The sequence below is a fragment of the Bipolaris victoriae genome (assembly GCF_000527765.1).
Source record: "Bipolaris victoriae FI3 unplaced genomic scaffold scaffold_27, whole genome shotgun sequence".
Classification (NCBI taxonomy): Eukaryota; Fungi; Ascomycota; class Dothideomycetes; order Pleosporales; family Pleosporaceae; genus Bipolaris; species Bipolaris victoriae.
The window spans coordinates 218,460-246,287 of NW_014575365.1; the positions used below are offsets into that span (position 1 = coordinate 218,460).

Genomic DNA, 27,828 nt, shown 5'->3' on the forward strand with positions numbered 1-27,828 from the left:
CTGCCGGGCCAAAGAACAAAAAGAAAAAAAAGCAGAGGGCTGGATGCGACACAACCGGCCTCAAAACGCCGGGCTGACCTCGCGGCGCAACCAGCGGACGTGTATTCGGTAGCATGGCTGGGGCGCAGTGTGCGTAGACTGGCACGGCGCAGGCTGATCTTGATCTTGAGGCTGCTCCTGATCTTGGTGCTGGTGCTGGTGCTGCTGGTGCTGGTGCTCCTGGTCGTGATGCGAATGTACTGGGCTGGCCAATGGTCAATGGGCAATGGGCATGTAGCCATGCTCATTGCCCCGGCCCTTGCAAGGCTACTAAGTATTAGCTGGCCCGCCCACCAGCACCTAATCCGGGCGAGCCACGACGCTGGGCAGGCACTATACCCTCACCTCTGCCATCGCTACCATCACCGCCATCGCCCCTCATCCCCACCAACGGCGCCTCTTCTGCCCGCCACATTGCGCCGCCATGCTCTCATGAATCTCCAAGACTGACGGGTGACTGCCGCTGCTCGACGCCACCACCGTTATCAATCCTGCCTTTTGCGCCGCACTACCCACGCCCACGCCCATACCCACGCCCCTCTCCCACGCAGCCTCAACATCTGTTGAGCCGCCGCTGAGCTGCTGCTGCTACCACCACCATGGCCCAACGCTCCCACACCGAGGGCTGCCGGCCCGGCGACACTCTTGTCGTAGTCCGTACGTCACTCACAATCCCCATGCTTCTCCCGTCACCACTGCTAACACGCCGCCGCAGACGAGTTCGTTGCCCGCAGCCCCGACGAGCTGAGCCTCAGGCGCGGAGACCGCATTGAACTCATTGAACGCGATGATGATTTTGGCGATGGCTGGTTCCTGGGCAAGAACACTGAAACGGGCGAAAATGGCCTGTTTCCCGAAGGTACGTCCTGGTCGCATGGAAACCCCAGCGAATAGCATATTTCATGCTGTTATGACAAACTATCCCTAATCACAACAACAGTCTATACACGACCTGCCCCCAAGCCCACACCCATCCCCACCATGCTCTCGCGCAACCCTTCACAGCTGTCTGGTCCGCCGTCAGACGCATCGGGCCCACCCGGTACCGCAATCTCAGAGCCCTCACCATCGTCCAGTGCCCCCTCGCCCTTGAAATCTCCCCCGACAGAGCCCCTCAATATTGCCCAAGGACCAGAGACTATGCGGAGATCATCGGCTCAAGGCGCTCCCCGGAGCATCAGCATGACCTTAAGTGGAGAGGCACCGCCCGACGAAGAAACGATAGGAAGCCCAGTCATGCACGAGACGCTGAGCGTAATTGACGAGCACATTACCGGTATGAACACCCCAAGACTCAACTCCACGACCAAGGAAATACGATCCGCAGACTCGGAAAGCGAGTACAGCAGCCACCATCGCCTCTCGTACATCAATGGCCAGGAAACTGACGAAGAAGAGCAAAATTGGCACACCGAGGAAGAGGTCAAGACATGGTCGCCCGCCCGCGTAGCCGAGTACCTGGAAGAAGTGGGCGTAGAGAAGAAGCACTGCCAAGTCTTCAAGGACCAAGAGATCGACGGTGAGGCGTTGTTGGGCGTGGATCGCAACTTTATCTTCATGCAAGAGTTTGATCTGGGCCCAATGGGCCCAAGGCTGCGCACCTGGATGAAGATCAATGCGCTGCAATCTGAAGTCAAGAGCGCAAAGGAAATCGCCAAAGACTCCCTGCCCCTGCCCTCGCTCGAAGGTCACGACGAATTCCCAGTCGATGGTGGACGTAACCGAGCAGCGTCCACAGGCGCCGTCCTCCCACGCATACCGACGCTTAGAGATAGCATTAGCTCGCGTGGCAGCACGAGCCGCCAGCATATTCCGCGAGCTGCATCCTCGGCAGGTCCGTCCGCTCACGACGCTACATCCCCACTAATTCAGCACACACCCGCTTCGCCCCCCATTGGGTCGTCCATCCGCCCTTCTGCTGCGTCCGTCCGAAGTATGAACCACAACAGACGCCATTCTTCTGTTGACTACAACCAAGTGCCCTCGACGCCTAGTACAGCAGGAATGATCAAGACGCCTGCATCGGCCAACCCCCATAGGAAAACGCCGTCTTTCGATCGCAACTGGACAATGGGTTCCCCTCAGAAGCCGGTGCAAGAACTCAATCGCCCGTCCTCCTCGCATCACACGCATGGCTCGAGTATAAACGGAACCTCTTTTGACACCGCGGAGCCTGGCCTAGCCCCTGCGGACATTGATAGGGGCTACTTTTCTGGTGGAGAGGTCGACAACCGGAAGAACAGAAATGTTTTGCGCAAGCGAGAAAGCCCTAGCCACTCTCGGAACGCCAGCTACAGCACTGAGGCTGGACGACGGATATCGTACGGGCGACGACACAGCAGAATTGGTAGTGCAGACTCTGCTTTCCGCTCGGCAAGCCCCATCTCGGTTGCTGCGAAGCAGTACTATGGCACTAGTATTAAGAGCGACCGCAGCTCGAGTGCATTTGACTTTGTGCGACCACTCAAGCCACAAACGGACATGCACCCAACAGTCACCAAACTCACATACGACTCGCACAGCATCGATGCTATTGCGAATTCTCCGCACGTTCCTGGCAGTGAAACATCAAGCACTGGTCGCGCATCACCATCTCCTGCTGCGCAATCGCATACGCGATCATTTTTCAGCAGTCGAAAGGGGTCGCAATCCAGGGGCTTGCGGGCTATATCGGACGCCATCACCGGTGGGGAAAAGGCAAACGCAAGCGCCGCAGATGTGTCTTCGCCACACAAAGATTCTCCAATGCAATCACCTTCCCGGACAGGCTCAAGTACGCCGTCTGGTAACTCCATGTCCAAGAGTATTGAGCTTGACAAGGCGGATCCAAACAGACGGATGACCAGCAGTTCCGCCGCCAGCACAAAGGAAGCGCGGAAAAAGACCAAGAAACACGGCACCAGCGCCTACCTCAAAGGCCGTCAGCAAATCACTCCTCAGCAGGCTATGGAAAACTGTGATTATAGTGGGTGGATGAAGAAGAAGTCGTCAAGCCTGATGACGACGTGGAAGACGCGTCTATTTGTGTTGCGTGGCCGACGCCTTGCCTACTACTACACAGAAAACGATACCGAAGAGAAGGGCCTCATCGACATATCATCACATCGTGTATTACCGGCCAATGACGAGCGCATGACTGGACTGCACGCATCATTGACTGGCGCTGCCTCCTCTCCAACTTCACCACAAAATGCCACCATCCAAACTGCGGCATCAACAGATAGCGCCAAGGGAATTCCAGGCATCGAGGCAGATATGTCGGGCATGTTCATCTTCAAGTTGGTACCGCCTCGTGCAGGTCTGCAAAAAGGCGTCCAATTCACCAAGCCAATCGTACATTATTTCGCAGTGGACAGCCTGGCAATGGGACGATTATGGATGGCCGCGTTAATGAAAGCGACAATCGACCGCGACGAGGCGCTCCCCTTTACAACGACTTACCAACAAAAGACGATTTCGCTCGAAAAGGCGCGTGCGATGCGCCAGCGTCCCCCGAACCTAATGGACGAGGACGCCGAAGGCAGCATGGCGGATTCTGAGCGCAAGAGCGAATACTCGAAAGAAAGTCTGCAGGAAAGCACGATCCACGAAGAAGACGAAAAGGGCCTTGCTATTTCGGGTCTCGATGACGCAAAAGCCCTCCTGGCTTATGCCGATAGCACGGATAATCTTGCTGTCGATCACAAGCACGATAGCACGGCTACAGCTATTGCATTATAAAGAAAGCAGCGGCTGAGCTTCCGAGGATGGGACTTCCTTTGCTGGCCTTGGGCGTTTTTTCGTCTTCATCTTGTTCTGTTTTCATCACCTCTTTACTCCGAACTTACACGGTCTCAATGGCATTAATTAACACAACCTCTCTCACTCCCATCCCTCCCCTCTTCCCTTTTTCTTTGCAAAGTTTTTAGCGCGTACACACACACACACACTTTTGAAAGCATATATGTAGTAAAGAGAAGAACGTACGTTAGTCGGGACAAAGGGTGGTGTCGTCTGTGGTTTTTACATTTGAGCGAGCGAGCGAAAGCATTTTCACCAGCGCTTTTGATTTTTTTTTCTTCTTGGTTCTGTACTTGTACTCAGACCTCCTGCTTCGCAGTCGTCGCCAGTTTTTCTTTTCTAATGTTTGCGAGTGTGTAGTAGTTTGCATGTGTGCATGTTTCTTATATGAAGAAAAGATTTAGGAGTATATTGGAGAGTCGATTACCAGTATAAATATCTAACCAGAATATTTTATCCCCTCACCCCCCCTTTTTTTTCCATCTCTTTTGTCTGTCTTGTGGGGCTGGTGAACAAGAAGATGTAGTGTCGGTGATGGAAAAGGGGTAAGGATTTTTATGTGTAGGAAGTGAGGAAATCATATACTTGTATGCTTGACCATACTCGTCTTTTATTCTCGCTCTTGACAAAAGAAATGATTGTGTAAGATGCTGCATTGTAATCCGTGCTACTAGCTCCACGTACGTAATTCCCCAAGGTATAAAAGTTGGGTGCTTTGACACAACATCTATTTATATAAGCTTCACGAAGTGGCGTCGGCAGGATGACCTGTGTCGAGTGCTAATTGTTATATTTAGTTTCTTGTGATTAAATTAATTCCTTGGATTCGGAGGGGCTCGCGCAGTGCGGCTCTTGTTGTGACTATTCTATATACAAGTGTGTAACCCAGCGGCTGGTAGGATGGATTGGTAGGAGTAAACCATGTAGCGAGTGTCTATGTTGGATGGGGGGTATCATGACTTTGTGCAATTACAGTAGAAAAGAAATTCGTTAATGTTGACGCTGACGTTGTAGGTGAAGGGGAAGTAGTGGTAGCGAAAGTTTAGACCTTCCGTCTCATCATCCGCTTCAGCTTGAGCTCGGTGTTGGATGCGCTTTCATGGGGCGCAAACCAATCTCTCAAGCCGCAGCGGTCTTCAAGCTGACGGAACAGGTCGTCGACCCGATCGAGCATCCATCCACTCTTTATTCTTCCCGAGGGCTTGGCATAGCCCAACTTGAATGTGGTCGAGATGGCACAGCTGCCGGCGTCAAAAGAAAACTGCATGCAGTCGGTCTGCTCTTCGCAAAGGTCGCGGCAGTGCTCAAACGATTTCCATGCGTTTCTTTCGAGTTGATTTGCTGCACCGGAATGGTCATGGGCGTTGTATTCCCTGTCCGCAGACATGTTGTCCCATTCCAATACTGATGTGTCAATCTTGGACCGGACCAGCTCCGTGAAGATATCTCGATGACGTAGAAGGATTTGATGTCGCTTGTACCAGTCCTGTTCAAACTCCCAAAGCTCTTCAATCTCGGCAGGTGAGACGTGGTGGTAGGTGATGGTAGGGTAACACCATAGGTCGCGGTCGATCTTGGATGTGGCGGGGTTGAGGGTAGCTGGTGAATCGCCCTGGAAGTGCGGGAATGCGCGGTGGAGTGGAATCTTGCTGTCTTCAAAAACCTTGCCCAGTCCACAGTCTCCTACCCAGTGTGTCTTGGTAAACTCTTCGTATTCCTCTAGGTGCTGGGATCGCTGTTCGGAAACCTTCATGATGGCCGGGTTGGACAGGGCAAAGCCAGCGCCGCCGTATGCGAACTCGACTTGGTTGATGTAGAGGTGTTTGCCAATGTAGTAGGGCTTGCTGTCGTCGAAGTTGGAGAGGTACTCGAGGAGGTTGTTCCAGCCCAGGTACGTGTCGGTCTCGATGAAGACATACCACTTGGCGTCAGGCTTCTCCTTGATGGCCTGGTCAATCATGGGCAAGAACTTCCACTTGTCCAGCTGCCATCCGGCGTTGTCGGTACGCATGTAATCACCCTGCGAGGAACCAGACAACGACGTCATGACCTGCTGTTGTGGTACTCCACGCCTTCCATGCTTTTGCAGCTGATGGTATAGCTTGAAGTCGTCGCTTTCTTGCTTGGTCTTGTCACTGACGCCCTTCAAGACGTCGTGGACAGCGTGGCCCTCAATCTCTTCGTCTAGATCCGAGTGGATGACATAGTGGGGCACACATTGCAACGTGGTCCGGAAGTGCACCGGTACCTTTTCAAGGGACTCTGTGGCACCAGTTCGTAGTACCACCAGGACGTCCTTGGCGAGCGGGGATTGAGGGCAGAAAATGTCGGACGAATCGTGGTGTGATGAGGCCTTTGCAGGATGGTGCAAGCGGGGTGTGGAGGCCTTTGTGAATATATTAAGGACAGATACAGAAACTATGGCGCAAAAGAGAAGGCGGCAGATGAGGTTGCGGTGAGGCATGTTGGTCTAGCGATGGAGAGTGCAGCACCAGGCTGAAGCACAAACGCGGATTAGTAAATGAGAGTATTTGTAAGGATGGTAGGCTGATGGAGAATAGAGGAGCGTGGCCGCAGCCATGAGACGCGGGCAGGTTGGGTAGGAGGCGGGGGGCGAGAGGAGTCTTTTTTTTTGCAGCAGTGGGCGTGAATAAGAAAAGAAGATGGGTTTCAGGGAGGACATGTATCTTCACGAGCGGCGGAGCAGCGGCGAAGATCGTCGGCCTCTGTCAAAATCATGAGCCCAAGGGTCCGAGGCGGCGTGGCGATCCATGCCTGTGCTGTGGGTTCAGTTTTGCGCCGGCTCCGTGACCTCGTGTCATGCCGTGCAAGTGAGATCAACACGACGGTCAAGGACCTTGTGCAGCTGCGTGCTTACTATTCGCAGCGACGGCGGCGATCAAGAGGGCGTCTGAAACGGGGCGGGAGGCTGTGGCTGGAGTGAATGGGATGGGCGAGTGTGGGGTGGATACCATATTCTCACATGCCGTGGTGTGTGTGTGAGAGGATAGTCGTCGTTAGTATGCTTACAGAGAGTTTCTGTTGGCGGGCACTTCAGGCAAAGACTCGGCACAGCGCACCTGGTTGGCCCGGGCAGGCCCGGAGAAATGGCGAGTTGCGAGATGCCCTGCGTCATTTTTGTTTCACCTTCCCCCAGTCGGGCAAAACGTCTTGCCGGAGCCGCTCTCTGCCCTTAGCCAACCGCCTCATCTTATCCACCTCGCCTCCCACCGCTGATCAGCATCTGCTCAAAATGAACGCGCGTCGCCCAAACGGGTACGTCCTGCCCACCTCGCCGTTGTACGCATGCCGCCCTTGGCTCCGCTTGACACGACTGCTTGCTCGACACAGCTCCTTGGCTTCTCCATGCTTCCCTTTTGGGCCCCTCCCTATCCCCACTCCCTCCTTCTACCCCTCTCTTTTAGCCTATCTACACACTCGTACCTGTCCATGACCAGTGTCCACGGTCTACTACTCACGTCATGGTCAAGCTGCAATCTTCCCCTCTCCGGGCGGTGTAGGCTCGGTCCGGCATCACTTTCTCCCTGACTACAATTCTGCCGTGTCACAAAGTCAAGCATTTTCTCCAAAAGGCTGATGACGATGATCTGAACTTATTTGACTATAATGCCTCACGCTGCGGACACTTCGCCGTGGTTTGTCGCAGCTTCGTCATTGCGTGTGTGCGTATGTACACCTTGCCTGCTTTGTGCTGATCATGTATCACCAGCGGAACTCCTATTCTTCTTCCCCCCTTCTCTACACCCGGATACAGCCAGTCCTGTTTGTCAACTCACCAGGGCAAGTCACCTCCTTGAAACTGATGGTCGGATTGTCGGCGTTCTTAAACCAGTCAAATCTCCACTTGCACCCTGCCTTGAGCTTCTCAGGAAAGTTGTCACATTCAGAGCGATTCGAGATGCCACCGTATTGTTGACCCCATCCCGTGGATGGCGCGCCAAACTGTGCAGTACAGCCGTTAAAGATGCCTACACCACCACCTGGCATAGCAATATCAAAGTGGTTGTCTCCAAGGTCCCCACCCGTGTTGGTGGATTGCACAATCATCTTCTGGCCCACGACAGGGCCCGACGTGAAGGTCAACCTGAACATTGCCTATTAGTCGCCTTTATTCAAACCCAATCTTATCCATGTACTCACTCATAACAAGCACAGCATGAATCACGCTCAGACTTGCCGGCCAGCTTCACAGCAGCAAAGCCATATGCAAGGCTGTCGTTGACTGCCCATGGCGTCTGGTTAGTGCACATGAACGCAGTGCCACCGCTCTCGCATCCGTTCTTCGCCATCAGATCGCTAATGGGGTTGTCGTTCTTGTCACACGTCCTGAGAGGTTGGGTGACACTGGCTTTGCCCTCCCATGCGCAGGAGCCTTTGCAGCAGTCCCAGTAACGTGTCGTCTTTCCTGTGGACTGAGCAGCAACCGTGGCGAGGCCAGTGGTGAGGGCGAGAAGGGTGAATTGCTTAAGAGATACCATAATGGGCGAGATTGGTAGTCTTTTCGAAGATACTTGGCAAGTTGATGGATGATCAAATGTGCTTCCAAGACACATATATATACTCTGATACTACCCAACGTTATGGTTACGATGGAAGGTTTCTAGACTTCCATCCCCACACCCTCTACCCAGATGGATTCCGTTGTTTGGCTGCGCTGTCAAATCTTCTCCGTATCTGAAGAGTCTACAATCTACTCTCTACTTCAGCCGACGACCCAATGCAGTCAGCCTCCGGGGTGGGAACCTGCCCAGCGCAATACCTCATCACCCAATCATTTTGATTCACATACACAATGGGTGGGCAGCGAAAATGAGCTTACTCGAAATCACTGTTCGGATCCACTTCCCAAGCCGCCAGTTCTTTGGTCATGTTGTTATAGACGTGGATAGCAAGCACACTTTTCACATGGCTATGGTAGAGTAGATTGGATTTTCATATCGCCGGCAATACTGCGGCCGCCTCGCATGCCGATCAACTGCCGGGATGCGGTAACCACTCGGAACGATGACTGGCGTCCGGAGATTTGGAAAAGCGACCCTTTAGCAATACGCACGAGACGCGGGGTGCATACACGAACCCACGTGTTGAAGTAACGTCCAGGCATGATGTTTCATCGCCATTTATGCTATGCCCGTGCAAAAGCAACAACGTTGCCGCCAATTAATGCGCTGCTCCATAGTCAGATCATATCTGAGCAGGATACTCCCCAGCGACGTAAACGGCAATGGAAGCATGCATTCCGCTGTGTTAGCGCTGTTTCAGAGTCATACCCAGTGTGCCTTTCCTAGCAAGGATTTCTACGGCCCACGGCCCCGACTAAGAGAACCTCGGTCAGGGATGAACAAAGAAGCTGATTGGCCCGTGTTCCAAAGTTTTTAATTTATCAAGTCATCATCCTTTGGGCGGTCGCTTCGGAGTGTCGGGCAGTCTCCGTATACTAGTACTATGGCAAATGGCTCATCATGTGCTCTCTCGCACGCACACGCACACGCATATACATGACTTTCTTGGGAACGGAACGGCTTACGTGAGTACATGCGCAATCAATCGTCCGAAGCATGGTGCAAGTTGACCCTGCATCTCTTGCGACTTTTTTCTTTTTTTCCACTAGGTCATTTGTTGATGTTTTCTTGGTGCTCGTAGTACTAGTAAAAACTACGTACTACTTACCTCTGTACCAGTCACCCAACTACTACTTCCGCTTGGCACCAGCCTTCGCCCAGTGAAATCCCATGCCCACATTATCTCGAGTAACCCCCCCTGAACTCTCCATTTTTCTTCTTCCAACGGCCCATTCTTACATCTCATCTTGGGAGAAATGCATTCCGTCACTTCTTTTTCCCCACTTCTTTTATTTTTGCCAACGGCCCACTAGCCGTCCGTTCCGTCTTTTGTGCCCACATGGATTCCTCAACAACGCCATGGTTGCATGCCAACGTCTTTTTGCCCAGCTGTACTTTGCGCTGTCGATCCCACGTCCAGGGCTCTGGGGCTCCGGTATCTTGTTCTCCTTGACCATTTTTCTGGTGTGCGTATGTACGAACGCATGGCACACATTTGAGGAATGTGTGCAACAGCAGATGAACCAAGGAGCCAGGTCTCCCTCCCCTTTCCAAGCTTAATCTAGGCAAATGTTCAAAAGGGATAGTGACATGTGATTGATATATAAAAAGTCAAAAAAGAGGAAGAGATCAAAGAGTTGAAGGGAAAGACGGTGAAAGAATATCACACCGAAAAATCATAAGTATTTCTAATTAAGCACAAAAAAAAGAATCTAACCTATTCCTGCTTTGTCGTGAATTCCGCCTCTCCGACTTCAGGTTGGCTTCCCGAGCTCCCTTGCTGCTTAGCAACTATACCCGCAATCGCGCTCTCCACCGCCGCCGCAACATCAATATGGAAGAATGGTCTATTCTGTCCGTGGACAGTCGTGACCTTGCCATTCGGTAATCTCCTGTTGCCATTCACAACGTGGATATCGTCTTGCGCCTCAGGGTCATGCAGTTTGACTTCTGGAGTCTCAAGCGGGGCGTAGCTGTAGACTGGATTCCAGTGCTGGCGTGAAGCAAAGCGCTCACGGTCAATGTATCCGAAGCCCGCGGTTGTCAGTGCGCGCTTGGTCCAGCGGCTGTTGATGGAGGCGAAATGCCACTCGACGGTTTCGGGTGCGGCGTGGCGGTCGAGCTGGGCGCGGACGTCAATAAGACCCTGGATCGAGGTTACGTCGACGTTGTTGACAGCGCTAAAATCGAGGATGATTGCACGGAGAATGGGCCGGTTGTCGTCGTAGTTGATTTGTTCACCGCGTCGTGGGCCTGATTGTTGCGAAATTAGTAATTTGAGATGGGGTAAGGGGGGTTTACATGGGGTGCATTCTTACCAGGATCATTCCAGGGCCGGTCACCGATCTTGGTGTATTTATCCAGTGTTGTGGGTCGGGAAATGGTTTGCGCATGGTGCACGAGTTCGTCCATGTATCCTTGTTGGTTGAGGTATGTAAAGCCTTCGGTGAAGCGGTAGATGAGCACACCAGGGTACGGTGTTTCAATGCCTACGAGCGGATTGGACCCGTCCTTGCGATCAACTGGAATGAAGGCTTCTCGGACAGAAGTTTCCGAACTGGGTGCGAAGTTTCCGTCTTCTTTGTGAGCGATTGTGTCCGGAGTTGCGCGGTAGATTTGGACTCTGCCGAGGAGAGCACCGTGTGTGAATAGTTGGCGCCAGAGCAAGAGCGCGAAAGAAGCAGCAATGGTGACGTAAATTCCGTTTTCGATGTTGGTGAAGATGGTGACAAAGACACCGGCAAAGAATATGATGACTTCTAGGGGCGAAGTTTCCCAGAACTGGAAAACGACGTTGGGAGGCGTGATAAGATCACCGACAGCGTGAATAATGATGGCTGCTAGTGTAGCCGAGGGAATATAGAAGAACATAGTTGTCAAAGCGTACAGCGCCAGGAGGACGATGATGGCGGTAAAGATACCAGCCAACGGAGTACGAACACCGGCTTTCGACTTGATGGCGGTACGAGAGAAGGAGCCGGTAGCAGGGTACGCACCCAAAAATGGTCCAAGGACATTGGTAAAACCAACGGCGACGAGTTCTTGCGATGCTGCAGAGGTATGTCAGTTTCTTCCTAATGACAAAAGTTCAAGGACGCTACTTACGGTTAATGACATAGTTGTTGATGCGACCAAACGATTTTGAAATGGCAATGTGTTCGAGGATCAAAACAATAATAGTTACCGGAATATCCGAAGCAATGGATGAGAGAATCTTCTGATCCATCTTAGGAGCACCGGCGTGCTGGAAACCGCGAGGGACACGGCCTAAAATCTTGAATTTGGCCAGCTTGACGTTCTTGTGGACACCCTTGATGTCCTTGTTGGCAAGCCAGCTAATCATGATATAGAGCAAGATGACAAAAGCCATGCGCAGTGTGCCCAACTAGTGGACGGGTCAGCGTTTTTCTTTGTGTCAAAACCACATTACTTACGAAGAACCAAAGCTTTTGCTTTGATGGCTGCTTCCTTGACATGAAGTTGCAGACGAAGCGAATGGAATACAGCATTACAAGGGCACTGAGTCCCATGGCAGCATCGAGCTTTGTGCGACCCAGACCCTTGAGAGTGTCGATGATTACACGGTACGTAGCTCCACGGGTGTTGACACCAGAAATACCCATCATCGTAGGCACTTGGCCGGCTCCAATTGAGATGGCGGCACCCGTCATGAAAGACGTAATAGCAACCAATGGGATAAGTTCCACGATTCGTCCAAGCCTAGTAAGACCAAGGAAGAGCAAGACCGAACCGGCAATAACGGATAGTGCTCTAGCAATGTCCACGGCATCAATTCCTGGATCTTTTTCCTGAATTTTGGTCACGATGTTGCCGACAATTGTGCTCATTACGGCCACAGTACCGATTGTGATGTCCTTGGAAGTAGCGAAAGCCCAGTAGAGAATGAAACCGACGAAGCTGGTATAGAGACCGTACTCCGGTGGTAGCTTTGCCAATAGAGCGTAGGCCATACCCTGAGGAATAACGACGAACCCAACAGTAACACCGGCAACGACATCGCCAAAAAGCCATGTCAAGTTGTAGTGAAAGATCCAGTCCAGAAACGGAAAGAGGCTTCTAAAATAGCGCTTGATGCCACCTGCGGACGGCTTGAATTGGGAGAGCCATTCCCCTGCGGTTGGTTCGTGCTCGACGTCTACCGTTGATTAGCTGTAAGCTACTTTGATATGGATTCCTCATGCTCACATGTCTCGACAGACGAGATGGATGCTGCGCCAGAAACCTCAGGCTCTTTCCGGTAGTCAAGATTGATCCCAAGCACCTTGGCTGCCGTGCGACCAGCCATTGCCATGATGCCGCGTGAACGATAGGGGTAAGCAGAACTCAGGAAAGGCTTGGTTATAAGCGACGAGCCGAAATTCTCGAGCAAGTCACTTGGCGACCACTAAAGCTCTGTCGCGGTAGTAGGGGAAGTCCCAGGATAGAATCCGAGTCGAAGGGCCTTGAAGGATTCCTAGGGAAGTGCTTCTGACTTCTGGTATGAGACGAATGCAAGCTTATATGAAATTTATGAGCTGCTGGCAGGGACAAAGATTGTGAATGCTCCGGGAGCTGATGCCGATGAAGCACCGTATCGACACAAACCTTAGGCGGAGGCGGAATCACACGTGCCTTATTTGGAGATAGCCTCGTGGGAGGGGCGTACATCAAGACGGCAAACCCAACTTGGCATGCGCAAGAGTGTCACTGGTGTCGCTCCGCGCAAATCACAACGCAGCATCGTCATCACCCCAGAGCGCCCGCACATGGCGTGCTTGCGTTGAGCGCGATGGTACGTATTGGCAGACCAAAGGCCAGGCCTTGGAAAGGCTGGGCCGACTACATCGCAGAGTTTTGCAAGGCCTGGCCTTGAGTGAGAAGACAAATGTGGCTTTTGAGGCGCCGCCGGGGCGGCGTGGGGGAACTAGGATAGCTGGTTGGCTCTTCTAGTGGTGCCTATCTCCGGTACCGCTGGTTACCTTTGTTTTTGACCCCAGAGTATTTCCCTTTTGCTTCTGAAACTGCTTTCTGTCGGTGTCGTCTACCAGATGGTTCAAAATTCGATTGCGAACCGTGAGTGCGGCGCCGAGGAGGTGGCATGTCTTAGCATGGGCTTGGTTTTGGTGAGGATGAATGGTATCATGAACGTCATTAACGCCAAGAATTGCGACATCTCGGAAGGCGGCGTTGGCGCTTGGTAGGATGCTTGTTGTACCCACCTCTTCCTATTTCAGCCGCATTTGAACTACCAGTAGGCAGCTAGCCAGCCTTTTTCCGCGGGGTGAAGATATGGGGAAGAATACCGGGGACTTGGTAACTCTCTATTGGTAGAGCTGGCGGATGGCCTAGCTCTTCACTGTAAGCTTAGTTGTGCGTTGCAAAAGTTAAACACCATTGCCCCTGATCCAGTTATTTCATGCTTCAGGGACAGATGTTCGGTGCTATAGAAAGTACCTCAAGACAATAACTATCGTATAATGAAAGAGAGAAAGGTGTGTGTGTGCGGCACTACTACAGCACACCCTCAGAAACAGTGCCACATGACAATTCAATTCATCATGGATCAGCTATTGATAGACTCTTCCATGGAAAGGTGGCTGATCATCTGGAATACCACCAATGAACTAGAAATTTGGTGGACTTAACCATGTGTGATCCATGTCAGTGGCTGTTTGTTCATTGCTTCGCATTCGCTCTCGCCCCATCACGTTTTTTGCGCCATTATTTCGCATTTCCTTTCGATCTTCAAGGGCAAGAGTTTTTTCAGCCCAAGCACGTTCGTGAATATCAGTGGTCAGACTGGCAGTACTTCGGCGACTGGCCATGTTCAGGGACATCATATCTATCGTAAGCACATCCCAACACCAATTCTAGATGCGCCGTAGTCGCCTGACGTGGTTCTGAATGACCGCGTTTGTAGCCCGACAATATGGTAGGCCTGCAGGCACGGGAGCAGGGAACTTACTCCAACCTCATCCCAGGCATCCCCACACGGTGAGCCCGACGACCCGACGCGAGCCTAAATCTGTAGCCAGTAAACGCTCATATCTTGTGTCATGAAGTAACGCCACCGGTGCTTTCATGGGTGTAAAGGACCGGTGGTGTGTAGAATCTCGGTATATGACCGTCATCCCTAGACGATCACTGGCTCCGCCCAGCACTCTGGCTTCAGATCTTCGCGTATATTCTGATATATTTGTGACATGGGAAAAATTGTCGCGTGACAGGGTGATGTTTCAGGGAAGGATGTTCGCGGAATACGCTGATAATGGATGTTGTTGTACGTTCATGAGTCCAGACTGAGGCGTTGTCATTTCAGCTAGATGTTTGTTATTTTTGAATCGAGATATCAGAGAGTAACGAAAGACCCGGTATCTGCGAGCGATGTGCTTTCTGGAAAAAATTTCCTCCCCTGGTTATTATTCACAATCATCGACACGCTATATATTATGAGCAACTGCGCAGTAACGCTTGGTAGGAGCTGTAGATGCAGATAGACAAGACATGTCTATGATATGGAAGTCATGTCAAGGTTCTCTCTACCCTATTTTTCTTCTTCTTAGATTTCAAACTCTCTCTTCTTTGCGGTGCGAGTAATCTCTGTCCTGGATAGAAGATGTCTTTTGCTTAGGCACTGGAGGTCAACGGGCAAGACGCCATGGATTCCAGCAGGAATTTCGTCCAGCAGCGAAAAAGACAGCAGCGGTTGCTTAACTGGTGGACCAGGCGTTGCGAGAACACTGTACTTTAGAAAGATAACCCCGCGAATAGGCGAAACTGGGTGGTGTAGCAGCACTATAAATCCCGAGCCTTACCCGTCCGCATGCCCTAAGGGAGGCTTTTAGATAGGACATTAAATCTGAACACACACACACACACACACACACACACACACACTGGAGGTCAACGAAGATTGACACGAACTTCTCAGAGGCAACCTTTACAAACTGATTCCATACAGACATTGGGTTGCATTTATAGCTGAGGACGATAGGAGAGTTATGACGTTACTGTTATCCTGAGCAGTCCTACCTCGAAATCCGATACTAACCTCGAATTTCATAGAGACCTGTCATCGTCAGAGCTACAACAAATTATCATTTCTTGACGACTTGTTTGATTAAAATCATGGGATTGAGTCGAAAGTGGTCAAATAAGCTAGAGATTAAGTCACAGCCTAGATCTGTACTTTAACATGAGTATTCACAAATACATACTTCACGACACGTTGGATGCTGTCCCTCAATAATGTAACAGCTAAGCTACCACCCCGATCCGTATCCGAACTAGTGTACAGATTAGCTAATTGGAAGCTTGGGATATAAAAGCCAACCTTCTGTGAAAGCTTATTCTGTAGTTTTTCAATATCCTTTCGTACAGGACCTATAGGTGTTCTATCTAGTTCTTGGATTGTTTGTGTTTCACGCACTTCCATATGCCTCTGAGTGACCCTATCTCCGAAACGAATCCGATACTTCTTGCCTCGGCCGTTACAAATAACCAGATTGATTATTTCCAAAACATAATTCCTGAAAAGGAGATATATGTAACTACTATTGAGGAAAACTGCCCCTGATAAAAACAGGTCATGTGATCTTTGAGCTGGATCGCTAGTCTGTACAAGGCAAAAGCAATTCAAAAATATGTAAGATAACGTTATAGACTAAGCTCATCTCAAGCTAGCTCAGAACAAAAAGAAGTACTGATCAGGCTTAGCAAGCGGTATTCACATATGCGACAACTTATTAAGGAGCGTCTGTAGAATCAAAACACAACAGCACTCTAGATTTCCAATTCTTCCCGTTATGAAGCTGCATCGAACTCGACAACCCTCGATATCACACAGTACATCAATATAGGTAATCAATTCGAATCTCCCCCCTCTACCACCAAAAGTCACATCCGAAATCTGGAGACATCTTAGTACATTAAACTAATTTATTTTGACACCACGTTTTGCAGGAAGGAGTTTTTATTTTCAAGTTTTAGTGCTGAAGAAGCTTTTTTGTCTTATTATCTCCGTTTCGGACTCCTGCACTAATTTTAGAGACAAATTTTAGTGTATCCAGCAACTTCAGTGATAACTACGTAGCAAGCCAACACGACCCTATTAATCGGTAATCAAACTATCTGAATTATGAAATGCCAAAACACATGAAGTTAGCCGGGTTCCAAGACCCAGTCCTGATATACTCACTGTTGGTAGCGAACCACCACACCTACACACTGGACAATAATAGATCTTTCACAAGATGTGGTTGTTCTTGATCAAATTAATTCAAATGACCAAATCAATCCGAGAACGTTCCGCGATCAACAAAATCAGTTTGGGTCCCTGATTAGTTTATTTAAATATTGCCAACTCTGCGCACCTCATACCAAACAAATACCTCACCTCATACGATTCCCCAAGGATTATCACGCCAGAATCTTTATCGAACCTACGCGACTCAGAATCGCACAATCAACTACTCACGCACGAACATAACCTCAAACAAGCTAACCGTGCACAAGTCACTGCCTCATAGACTTTGCTGAATAACATGCGCCTTCCCTATGAACCAAGCATTTAGCGCACTGGGCAATACCGTTGCACATTGATGAATACGCCGGCAACTAGACGGTAGCGATGATAGGACGTAAAACGAGTCTGAAACACGTTGAATGTTGATTTTTGGTCAAAGCGCAGCTACTGCTACTACGATTGCTACTATCGATATCAACACTTCATCACTAATTCACATTTAATCTCCACAATCGAGTATATGTCAGCAGGAGATAAACACGCACTGCCCAGATACAGCCTTGCACTCCGATGCCGTCAATAAATGGAGAGCGAGCAAACAATATTTGTTGAGTACGCGTCATGTTTGAAAAAGGCAGCTAAGCTGTACACGACTCGATTTGTACACTAATATGATATCCTCAGCCAATTGCTCGGGCGTCCAAGGGTAAGTACGTAGTTGAGGGAAAAAGATATATCCTATGCATGCAAAGTCACGTCGGAAATGAGTTGCATTTGGGGTGCTTGGTCTTAGCCGGAAAAAAGAAAAAACAATAGGTTAGTAGGTTATACCATGGCCATACCATGTCTGGGGTATACGACGGGGATCGCAAGCGCTTAAGTCTACTAGCCAGGAGAACCATGTTGCGCGGCTATTAGTCTCCATGCCCGAAAACCCCGACCCCGAGAAGGAAAAGAGGAGAAAAAAAAACCCCCCACTCACTCAAAGGAGACGAAACGTGAAAGATGATGACGTACATTTCATTTCGTGGTATTGAGTTTACAACAATGGTCCTTCTATCCCATCTAAAGCCCAGTCGCTTTAACCACACATACATATACAGTTGTAAAAAAAAAAAAGCTAAAAGAAACCCGTTAGATCCCCCCATGCAGAACATCTAATCCAATCGCCTCCACCAAAGCACACCACGGAACCCACCACCACGCTCACTCCCAATCTTCAAATACTTGACCACCTTGCCCTCCTCCTCACGCTCCACAATCGTATAATTCCGCCTATGCTCCTGCCCCACCATCGTCGGCACATTCGCCACAGTCAAGGGCCCATGGAAAACCTGCCCTTCAGTCGCCGTAGCCGGGATAGCCTCATTAATTCTAAATGGGCCGGAATAGCCAATGCTATGCTTGCCGACGAGCGCCCAATCGGCATCTGATTCGTTTGCGCGAAAGGGAAAGGAGACGAGGGGGCGAAATTCCTTTTCGGTAGCGGTAATGGTGGCGCTCATGAAGCCAGAGGCTGTGTAGATGAGGTTGCCGACGGGGGCGGCGCCGTAGGTTGCGTCGGGGATGGGCTCGTCGTTTAGGGTGCTGGAGGTGTTGACGAGGGCGTAAGTGCCGGCTAGGGCCTTGAGAATGGCGGATGCCGGTAGCGGCGGAGTGCTGCTGGATTCTCCCGAGGGCGGGGCTGGGAGTGCTGCCGATGCGGAGGCAAGGAGGGCAATGGGGAGTGTGAAGCGCATGGTTTTAACCTCAATAGTGTACAGTACCGGATTGTTCGGGATAAGTTTTCTAGACCCAGACTATCGGGAAGAGAGAATTATGGAATTGGGGGGAAGGTAAGTAAGGACTGCTTGTACCGCTGAATGGCGACTTAGACGCGCGATAAGCATCCTTCTTATACGGTGCTGGGGGCACACTGTTTTCTCGTGTATAAGCCACGCTTCAGCGCATTTTTCGTCTTACACCCTGGCCGCCTGATACCGGAGGTGCCCAGGGTAAACTAATCGCTTGGAATTCCTTCATCTCCGCCATGGCGCCGCGAACTGTTTGCGGGGTAAAACGTATGCGTAGTAGGGCCGCCTGTTTGGACACTATCCGATGATCCGGGAAACCCTGTAAAAATTGCGGGATAATGCGTCCCCATAAGCAGATTTTCTTTGCCAGGTTGCTTACCCCTTGCAGTGAATGCATGTTAAAAAGGCGCGTTAGATGGCCATACTTCTGGTCCTCTTGTTTGCAAGTCGCCGGGTTACTATCAGCTGAGATGCAAGGCGTAGGATTTTTTACTTGGAAATGGGGGCGGACAATCATTCGTCACTTGGGTGAAACAAACTTCTTTGCCTGCGAAACAAAGTGGCAGGCGCGCTCCTGAAATTTTGGCTCGAGTTTGCAGGGACGAGACCGGGTAATGGACAGAATAGGTATTCGGGCCCGACAGACAGTTGAGAGAAACCTTGGCCCATGCCAACAATAATACCGCCGCGCCTATAGTAATTCATGCAACCCGCCCCCCCGGCCTACTCTAATAAACGCCGATAATGCACACTTATTTTTTTCCCTCCCCTCAACCCTTGAGTGCTTCCGCGGTCGTATTTAAATTCCCGCGCCTTCTGCTTTCAAACTAGTTAGTAACTGTGTTGTAGCAATAGTCCGATGGACCTCGGCTTATGCTACATCACACATGACAGGCACCCTGGAACGCCCGTCTCGTCAGGCTGCGGCCGAACGACAACGTGCAGCTGAGAGAGCCAGGCTCGGGACCCGCTAGTAAGCGGTGCGGTCCGTAGTATGTCAGGACTTTATTCCTTCAACATCAAACGAAACGTGTTTGCCAAATGTTTGGAAAAAAAAAGAGAAACTTTTCATTAAAGATTATCGGGCTTATGGCTTTCATATAAACAGAGATTCTGTGTTATCTATAGCTCTTTCCCCGGCACAGCATTTAGGCATTAGTTGAACTGCCTGAGGTCAACGCACTTCCAGTTCTTGGCGAGCTTGGGGTCTCCCTTGCCCTTGTATTGGTTGCTCTTGGGGAACTTGCAATGCGCGCGCTCGAAATCAACGCCGAGAGAGGCGGTGTCGTTGACGAATTTGGTACCGACAAGGGCTTCGGGTGCTTTGCCTTGTTCTACCCACTGTACCAAGGCCATGAGAACATTGTGTTCAGGGTCGTAGCCATTGACTTCGCCGAGTTGTTGACCAATGGCATGGGCACCATCTCCTCCACTGCAGTGGCCGGTACCACTGACATGGAAGTAGCGGTAGAACTCATCGAGTTTCTTGGGTGGCAGGCCCATGGTAGAGCTGACATGGTTGTAGTACCTCGCGCTGTTATCGCTAGAGATGATGTAGTCGCTGGTGCCGTGCCAGTGTAGGATCTTGGTACCACTCTTCTGTGCGTTGCTAAGGTCGCCCTTGAATGTTTCGATATTAAAGGGGTTGATGCGTGCAGCATTGTTGTAGTCGTCTGAGCCCAAAGTGGCAGGGTCCCAAGTGGGGTCGTTGTAGATAGCATAGCGGAACCAATCAGTAGTGTAAGGGAAGGGGTTACCGCCAAAGAGCACGAAAGAGGCGAGGATCTCGGCTCCGGGCTGCAGGCGCGGGTAAACCAAATCGCCTTGGTCGTTGGTAAGTGGCGAGTAGACAGCGGTAACTGTCGCGAGCTCATCGGGCGTCAGGCAGGTGGTAGAGTTGTTGCCTTGTTCACAAGCCAGACCCGAGGGATCATACTTGCAAAGCAGCGGGTCTTCGAGAATGCCATCTTCGAGGTTGTCGATCTTGTCACATTGGGCCAAGACGTCAGCATGAACCTGCGCCCACTTTGCCTCCGAGACCCAAGTTGGGGAGCCGCGTGGGCCAGTGAGCGTGTAGAAGTGACCGGACCACGAAGTAAGATTGTTGAAGGAGAATGCAGGGGCTCCGGCAAGGATACCATCCCATTCATCTGCAAAATCTTGGGCCATCTTGAAGCCTTGTCGTCCACCAGTTGAGCATCCAAGATAGTAGGACTTGTCTTGTGGCTTGCCGTAAAAGTCGCCAACGATTTGCTTGCCGACGGTAGCGCCATTGCGTAGACTAGAGTATTTAGCCTGCATGCTTGAGTGTGTGCGTGCGTGAAGAATGTGACTTACGATCGGTAGGCAAAGTCTTCAACAACGTCTGGGTTGTTGTAGAAGGGCAAGCCACTGGTTCCGTTGTGACCGTTGTTGGTTCCAATGGCGGCGAAACCTAGCTGGGATGTGTAGGCCAAGTCTCTATAACTGATGCATCCATTCAAACCGCCGTTACCATGGGCGACAAATCGGCCTGTCCAGTTGGATGGCAGCCAGGCTTCCATGTTGAATCCTGATCGCTCAGAAGTGGAAACGTAGAGTGCGACACGGCACAGGTCGGCTCCAACAACTTGACTTGCTGCTCCATCGCCGCCACATGTTGGGTCGTAAACGGGTATGGTAAAGTTGGTACCAGCAGCGACAAACTCGGCAGTGGTGACGATACCACCTTCAACCTCAAGACTGGAGGCTAGATCAGCACATTTTGAGTTGAAGTCAGCGGTAGCTCTGGCTTGGGGATAGGCGAGAGCTGGCGAAGCGCCAAGTAGAGTGGCCTTGAGAGAGTGTTGGAGCTTCATGTTGGGAGATGAATGATGAAGAATGGCTCTACTGCGTCGACATCAAGTGCTGGGCCGGAGCTCGTCTTTTATCATTGTCCGAAGCTGGGTGGCATGGACGGCAGATTGCTAGCGGCAGCTTTGCAAATTGAAAAGAAGCAGGATAAAAGTGCAGGGCCAACGCCGGGGGCCTAGTTTGGACGGGGACGGATGCAGGGACGTAGTCGGTCGAGTGGCATCAGGTTTGGCGCGGCGGCTAAAAACAACGTCAAGACTCATCGGGACATGCACATGCACATGCAGGACAGGACAGGATCTGGAAGCTGGGGGAACTCGTGTTGCAGGCCGGCATATTGACTGCGTAATGAGCTAGGTGTGGCCCGGGACCCACAATGGCGAACTGGGCCGATAGGGTGAGTGCAGGTCTTGTGAGTACAGCTATCGAGGTACTATGGACTACGATGCTGCTGCCCCAGTGGCAAGCTTTCCCTCTGGTGCGAAAGGTTGACACCAAGTCGGTGACAAGGCTTTTTTGGGCGAGGTGTGCATTCACTAGGTGGTTCGGTTTCTGAAGAGATTGCGCCCCAATGCGTAGGGTGGTGTATGCACTGGACTGGACTGGACTGAGAGCAAGGCCAGCCAAGCGAGCCCCGGCGGAGGCAACGACATGTGTAGTGTGCATGTAGCAAGTGGTTAGTCGTGGTGGTACATGGTACTACTACTTACGGTAGCTCGGCCAAAGTGGCAGAGGCTGAAGTCATGCTAGTCCGTGGGCCGACTCATGCGACCAACAGGAACAGTTGTCGGGCCCAGCACCGACACAAGCCCGTTGGACCACGGTAACCGTAGTACGCATAGTGTACAGACTGAGCACGTCCAGCACTCCATGTACTCGTACTCTGCAAAAGCGGAGTAGCGGAGTCGGTCGGCGCAGTTGCCAGGAAGAAACACGGGCACAGGCCCACAGTGCGGAGAATGGCGGGGAGGACAAAGAATGAGAAGATGAGGGGTGGGGGCGAGCAATGCAGGTTGCGTCATGCCTTCGGCCTCTATCCAGCCGGAACGCGGATACAATCCGCCGGGCCCAGTGCTGCCCTTGTTCATTATTGTCCACTACTACTCGGTAGCTTAACAAAACACTAGCTGCCACCACAAACACGGCTTCTTTCACTCGCCATGTGGAATGGCCATGGTCACTTGCAAATTCCGATGCAATGGCACGCGTCAAACTCTATCGATGCGGCACAGCCAGTAGCTGCATCGACTGTGGCGTTCACTTGACCATGACTAGGCTAGCTCATTGTGGCAGGGACCCTGGCCTACTCTTAGTCTCCAATCCACTTCCACGCCATGCTCCCCCCTCCCCCCTATGCACCGCCTGGTCCATGTACACAACAACTGCCGACTGGCTACAATCTCGACAATGCGCGACAATCCTTCGACGAGTCAGCCGACCCACCCTGCCGCTATGTGGTGACATGCACCTCGACCCTCTCATACCTTCCAGGCCTTGCTAACAAACCCCTCAATATCCTCCCACAGATCTGCCGGCCGCTCCAGAGCCGCAAAGTGCCCGCCCCGTTCGTGCCGCTGGTAGAAGACCAGATTCGTCTCCTTTTCCAGAATGCTCTTGACTGCCACCCCCAGCTCGAACCGGAAGAATGAATAGCCCAAAGGTTTCTCAGTGAACTTCCATTTCGGAATCGGGGCACCCCCAAAATACTGGCGGTAAACACCAAGGCACGACGGGAAGCAACCGGAAAACCAGTACAAGGAAATGTTGGTCAGAATCTCATCGAGCGATGGATCTTCATCTGACCATTCCAGCATCTTCTCCCCGATCCTGCCAAACGTCAGTTTGCCTGCTACTACTACTACTACTACTACTACTACTACTACCACATGTACCTGAATCCAAAGAAAACACATACCATGCCAACATCGCCAATGGGTTCGACGCCACGACGCTTCCAATGGTGCCCGGCCTGGTGCCGTGTTCGAGAGCATAGCCTATGCCAGTCGTGATCCACTTCTGGGCACGGCCAAGCGTCTCTCGTTCTACTTCATCCATAACCGTGTTCTCGTCCGGGTTGGGAAGAGAAGCAATCATGTTCACTGAACACATGAGTACTTCACCAGCGAATACTTTGGGCCTACCACTTACAGTGTATTCCAACGCACGCCTCATGTTCTCTAGCCAGGATTTGCGCCGTGAAATGCCCCACGTCTCCTCCCTGACCAAGATATTTGTTAAACCCTAGGTTCAGCATGAGCTGATTCATGACACGACTGGAATCCTCGAGGTCCCACTGCTTATCGTGAGATTGTATCGTGCTAAGAGTGTAGCCGGGCAATGACGGCACCACGATGTGGTACGGCAAATCCTTGGTCGAATACTTTTTTTTTACAATGCTGAGTATGGGCAGGAACTCGATGAAGCTGCCAGGCCATCCATGCATGAGTATTATAGGAATTGCATCCTTCTTCTCAGAGAAGAGAGCGACAAAATGCAAATCGACATCTTCAATCTGCATCTTATAATTCGGGAAAGAGTTGATATGCCTTTCAGCAGCACGCCAGTCATATTGGCTAAGCCAGTAATCCTTCGTCTCGGAAAGCCATTTGCGTGTTACACCAAAGCGACGGTCTTCTTGCCGCCCCTCCCATGTGTCTGGCGGAAGCCTGGAGAGCTGGAGAAGCTGTCTCCACTCGGACAGGTCCTGGTCGGAGATGTTGAGCGTAAATGGCTTGGCCGAGTCTGGTGGAGAGTAAGACATGTTTGTCATTGAGGAATGGAATCGGTTTGTCATGTTTTGGAAGGGGCATGGCCAGGTATTTAAGGACAAGGCGAGACGCCCTGGCTTGTACATGTGCGTATAGCATGCTGCATATGCCTGCAGGGTACCGGTGTCATATTCTCTGTCAGCCGATAGTACACCCAAACTGGAGAACCCAGGCCAGCCCATCCAAACAAGTCACATTTACTACCAAATACCAGCACCACTACAACATTGCTTTTTCACAAAAATCTGATTCAACAAGTAGTATGCTAGCTATATATTTACTATGCCCAAGTAAATGTGAGAGATAATATACTACCAATAATGTTGCAGCAGGAATACAGATTTAAAGCGGGCTTCATACAGTCGGATCTGGATGGTTTTGTTTCCGACTACTATGTCGATCAACCGAAACAGAGAGCGCACACGTCAGCACACATATAGTCAAACGGGACTTGTCTCTTCCAGAACTATATACATGTTCAATACGGTATGCGGTGTACAGCAAGGTATTAACGATAGCACTTGCCCAATCATGTACCTCGTTCGCGAGGGTTGCCCCTCTTTGCGTCAAGGTGTTTTGGCACGATACCCTGTTAACTTGACTTGGCTCTTTGTGGCTTCTCAGCTACATCGGTTGCACACATCTCAGCAGCTCCACAGTTAATATGTCCATTCGTCCGTTTTTTTCGGACGGGATAGTAAGAAGGCTGTAGTTTGTGATAAACGTTGATCATGTCAGCTTTGAATACAATACGGGCAAACAGTGCTGCTGTTGCTGCTGCTGCTGCTGCTTGGAGTGGCGTCATGGATGATGGCGGGGCACATCGGACTCAACCCCGCGGCTCATCCATTTTCGGTCAGCTAGTCTAGTACACCTAGACTTTTTTTTCCAACAATCGACTCATGCACGACTGACTCCGCTGCTGCTGCAATTGCGCGCGCATTCAAAGTATCAATTGCAAGAAATATTGCTTGACATGGCGCCCACCCTGGTTGCTGCCATTGACCTGGCCACATACAAGCAACAGACCCAAGGTCTTGATGTCCAGGCCCTGTCTTTTGTTGGAAATGTGTTCTTCCGAGTCACCGATGACAGCGTCGACGATGCCCTTTCCCACCTAAAGCAGTCTGTCGGCCGCTTCGCCAACTATGTCCATGTGTCCTCGCTCACATCCATTGACGATGTTGTTTCCATCCTCGATGCCGGCGCCGCAAACGTCTTTGTCACTCGTCAGCAGTTGGACCAGCTCAAGGCCTTGCATATCGACCAGAACAGGACGGTTCTATGTTTGCCTGGAAATACTACTTCAGATGACGATTCGAAGGCACAGACCACTGTCTACTTGGAACAGGTCGAAAATATCGACCAAGTGCAGGCGGCGCTCAATGGCGGCAAGACGAGCGCTTTCGTCTCGTTCGCAAACCCAGACACCGACAAGGTGCTTGCGCTCGCAAACATGCCTGCTGTACCCATCGTGGCCGCCGAGAAGCTTACCGTCGATCCTGCAAAACAGACTGGCGCCTTGAGCGTCGCCAAGCTGCTCATGGCCAATGCGACAAGCGACCGACCCGATGGCCTGTTCACTACTCTAGTAACCGACGAGCGGGGCGTCGCCCTTGGACTTGTGTACAGCAGTGAAGAGAGTGTAGCCGAGAGTCTGAAGACTGGCCGGGGCGTATACCAGAGCCGAAAGCGGGGTCTGTGGTACAAGGGCGAGAGCAGCGGCGACGTTCAAGAGCTTGTGTCATTGTCGTTGGATTGCGATAGTGATTGCTTGCAGTTTGTCGTTCGCCAAAAGGGTCGCGGTTTCTGCCACCTTGCGACACCCACCTGCTTCGGCGACTACAGCGGCCTGTCCAAGCTGCAGAAAACACTGCAAAGCCGCAAGGAGTCGGCCCCAGAAGGCTCATATACCGCCCGCCTGTTCAACGACGCACAGCTGCTGAGGGCTAAGATACTCGAGGAAGCTACCGAACTCTGCGACGCAAACACCAAGGAAGAAATCGCATTCGAGGCTGCCGATCTCTTCTACTTTGCCCTGACCAAATGCATTGCTGCTGGTGTATCGTTGGAAGATGTCGAGCGCAACCTTGATGCTAAGAGCATCAAAGTCAAGAGGCGGCAAGGCGACGCAAAGCCAGCCTTTGTCGCGCAAGCAGCGACAAATGGCGCGCCAAATGACTCAACCACCAAGGAGATTGTTAAGGAAGCCGCTTCAGTCCCTAAGAGCAAAGACGACCCGGCCGGTACAAAGGACGGCCGCATTGCCATGAAGCGCTACGTTACTGCCAACGAAACCCCAGAGACTATTGCTGCTGCGCTGCAACGCCCATCTCAACGCTCAACCGACAAGATTCTGGGCATCTGCCGACCTATTATCGAAGCTGTCAAGACTCGCGGTGATGCTGCTTTACTAGAGTACACGCACAAGTTCGAAAAGGCAACATCATTAACCTCGCCCGTGCTCAAGGCGCCATTCCCTCCCTCGCTCATGGAACTGGCACCGGAGACGGCCAAAGCCATTGACGTATCTTTTGAAAACATCAGAAAGTTCCACGCTGCCCAAAAGGAAGACAAGCCTCTGCGAGTCGAAACCATGCCGGGCATTGTATGTTCTCGCTTCGCACGTCCTATTGAGAGAGTAGGCCTGTACGTGCCTGGCGGTACTGCTGTGCTTCCATCTACAGCGCTCATGCTGGGCGTGCCCGCCATGGTAGCCGGCTGCAAAAAGATTGTCCTCGCCACGCCACCACGGTCAAACGGCAAAGTGACTCCCGAAGTGGTCTACGTCGCGCACAAGGTTGGCGCAGAATCCATCGTTCTCGCCGGCGGTGCGCAAGCCGTAGCAGCAATGGCGTACGGCACCGAGAGCGTGACAAAGGTAGACAAGATCCTGGGTCCTGGTAACCAGTTCGTTACAGCTGCCAAGATGCACGTCTCCAACGACACAAATGCTGGTGTTAGCATCGACATGCCCGCAGGACCAAGCGAAGTCCTCGTTGTCGCCGATGCGTCGGCAAACCCAGCTTTCGTCGCTTCAGATCTCCTCAGCCAGGCCGAGCACGGCGTAGACTCTCAAGTCATTTTGATCGCTGTTGGGCTCAACGACGCTCAGCTCACGGCTATTGAAGATGAGCTACACAAGCAGGCCACGGCTCTACCGCGTGTGGACATTGTGCGTGGCGCTATCGAACACTCATTTACCCTCTCTGTTGCCACCATGGACGAGGCCATGCAGCTAAGCAATCAGTACGCCCCTGAGCATCTTATTCTGCAAGTCGAGAACGCAGAAAAGGTTGCTGAAATGGTCGAGAACGCAGGAAGTGTCTTTATTGGCGAATGGACGCCGGAAAGTGTGGGCGACTACTCTGCTGGTGTCAACCACTCTCTACGTAAGTTTCGCATCTCCCCTTCCCCCTAGCCCCCTTTTCTTTTTTCCTTTTTTTTTCCGATCTCTCTTTTTTTCGTGGAAATTGTGGCTAATTTAGTTCTTTTAATAGCAACCTACGGCTACGCTAAGCAGTACTCCGGTGTTAACCTCGCATCCTACGTCAAGCACATTACTAGCTCCCACCTTACCCGCCAGGGTCTCGAGAACGTCGGTCCTGCCGTCATGGAGTTGGCGCGTGTCGAGGAGCTGGAGGCTCACCGACGAGCTGTTAGTATGCGGTTGGGTGTTGCTTAGGATAAGAAAATGGGCCTACGAAAAATCTCATGTCACATTATTAGAATATAACTAGACATTATCTGTTTTTCTGTTTGACCATGCCATTGCATTTATTAATCCC

The 27,828-nt window shown here is 51.4% G+C and overlaps 9 protein-coding genes across 9 annotated transcripts; 3 read left to right on the forward strand and 6 right to left on the reverse strand.

Moving 5' to 3' along the window:
• Positions 1–638: 638 nt before the first annotated feature.
• Positions 639–3,759, forward strand: COCVIDRAFT_36343 (hypothetical protein; the record flags this gene model as incomplete). The annotated part of the gene is made up of 3 exons (XM_014702865.1): positions 639–696; positions 755–898; positions 980–3,759. The coding sequence occupies 3 exons, from the start codon at positions 639–641 to the stop codon at positions 3,757–3,759; spliced, it is 2,982 nt and encodes a 993-aa protein (XP_014558351.1).
• A 1,102-nt stretch (positions 3,760–4,861) lies between these two features.
• On the reverse strand, positions 4,862–6,283 carry COCVIDRAFT_36344 (glycosyltransferase family 31 protein; the record flags this gene model as incomplete). The annotated part of the gene is made up of 1 exon (XM_014702866.1): positions 4,862–6,283. The coding sequence occupies one exon, from the start codon at positions 6,281–6,283 to the stop codon at positions 4,862–4,864; it is 1,422 nt and encodes a 473-aa protein (XP_014558352.1).
• A 1,295-nt stretch (positions 6,284–7,578) lies between these two features.
• On the reverse strand, positions 7,579–8,318 carry COCVIDRAFT_94780 (glycoside hydrolase family 45 protein; the record flags this gene model as incomplete). The annotated part of the gene is made up of 2 exons (XM_014702867.1): positions 7,579–7,924; positions 7,981–8,318. 2 exons carry the CDS (start codon positions 8,316–8,318, stop codon positions 7,579–7,581), a joined length of 684 nt encoding a protein of 227 aa, XP_014558353.1.
• A 1,801-nt stretch (positions 8,319–10,119) lies between these two features.
• COCVIDRAFT_94807 (hypothetical protein) lies at positions 10,120–12,714 on the reverse strand (the record flags this gene model as incomplete). Its single annotated transcript, XM_014702868.1, has 5 exons — positions 10,120–10,655; positions 10,721–11,452; positions 11,508–11,787; positions 11,837–12,558; positions 12,609–12,714. The coding sequence occupies 5 exons, from the start codon at positions 12,712–12,714 to the stop codon at positions 10,120–10,122; spliced, it is 2,376 nt and encodes a 791-aa protein (XP_014558354.1).
• Positions 12,715–17,804: 5,090 nt separating this feature from the next.
• Positions 17,805–18,386, reverse strand: COCVIDRAFT_94755 (hypothetical protein; the record flags this gene model as incomplete). Its single annotated transcript, XM_014702869.1, has 1 exon — positions 17,805–18,386. One exon carries the CDS (start codon positions 18,384–18,386, stop codon positions 17,805–17,807), a length of 582 nt encoding a protein of 193 aa, XP_014558355.1.
• Positions 18,387–19,595: 1,209 nt separating this feature from the next.
• COCVIDRAFT_25227 (hypothetical protein) lies at positions 19,596–21,277 on the reverse strand (the record flags this gene model as incomplete). Its single annotated transcript, XM_014702800.1, has 2 exons — positions 19,596–20,721; positions 20,778–21,277. The coding sequence occupies 2 exons, from the start codon at positions 21,275–21,277 to the stop codon at positions 19,596–19,598; spliced, it is 1,626 nt and encodes a 541-aa protein (XP_014558286.1).
• A 184-nt stretch (positions 21,278–21,461) lies between these two features.
• On the forward strand, positions 21,462–21,629 carry COCVIDRAFT_94940 (hypothetical protein; the record flags this gene model as incomplete). Its single annotated transcript, XM_014702870.1, has 1 exon — positions 21,462–21,629. A coding segment is annotated over one exon (168 nt), but the record flags the coding sequence as incomplete, so codon positions are not given.
• A 1,121-nt stretch (positions 21,630–22,750) lies between these two features.
• Positions 22,751–24,033, reverse strand: COCVIDRAFT_25228 (hypothetical protein; the record flags this gene model as incomplete). The annotated part of the gene is made up of 3 exons (XM_014702801.1): positions 22,751–23,099; positions 23,188–23,371; positions 23,421–24,033. The coding sequence occupies 3 exons, from the start codon at positions 24,031–24,033 to the stop codon at positions 22,751–22,753; spliced, it is 1,146 nt and encodes a 381-aa protein (XP_014558287.1).
• Positions 24,034–25,016: 983 nt separating this feature from the next.
• Positions 25,017–27,725, forward strand: COCVIDRAFT_94882 (hypothetical protein; the record flags this gene model as incomplete). The annotated part of the gene is made up of 2 exons (XM_014702871.1): positions 25,017–27,432; positions 27,541–27,725. 2 exons carry the CDS (start codon positions 25,017–25,019, stop codon positions 27,723–27,725), a joined length of 2,601 nt encoding a protein of 866 aa, XP_014558357.1.
• Positions 27,726–27,828: the final 103 nt, after the last annotated feature.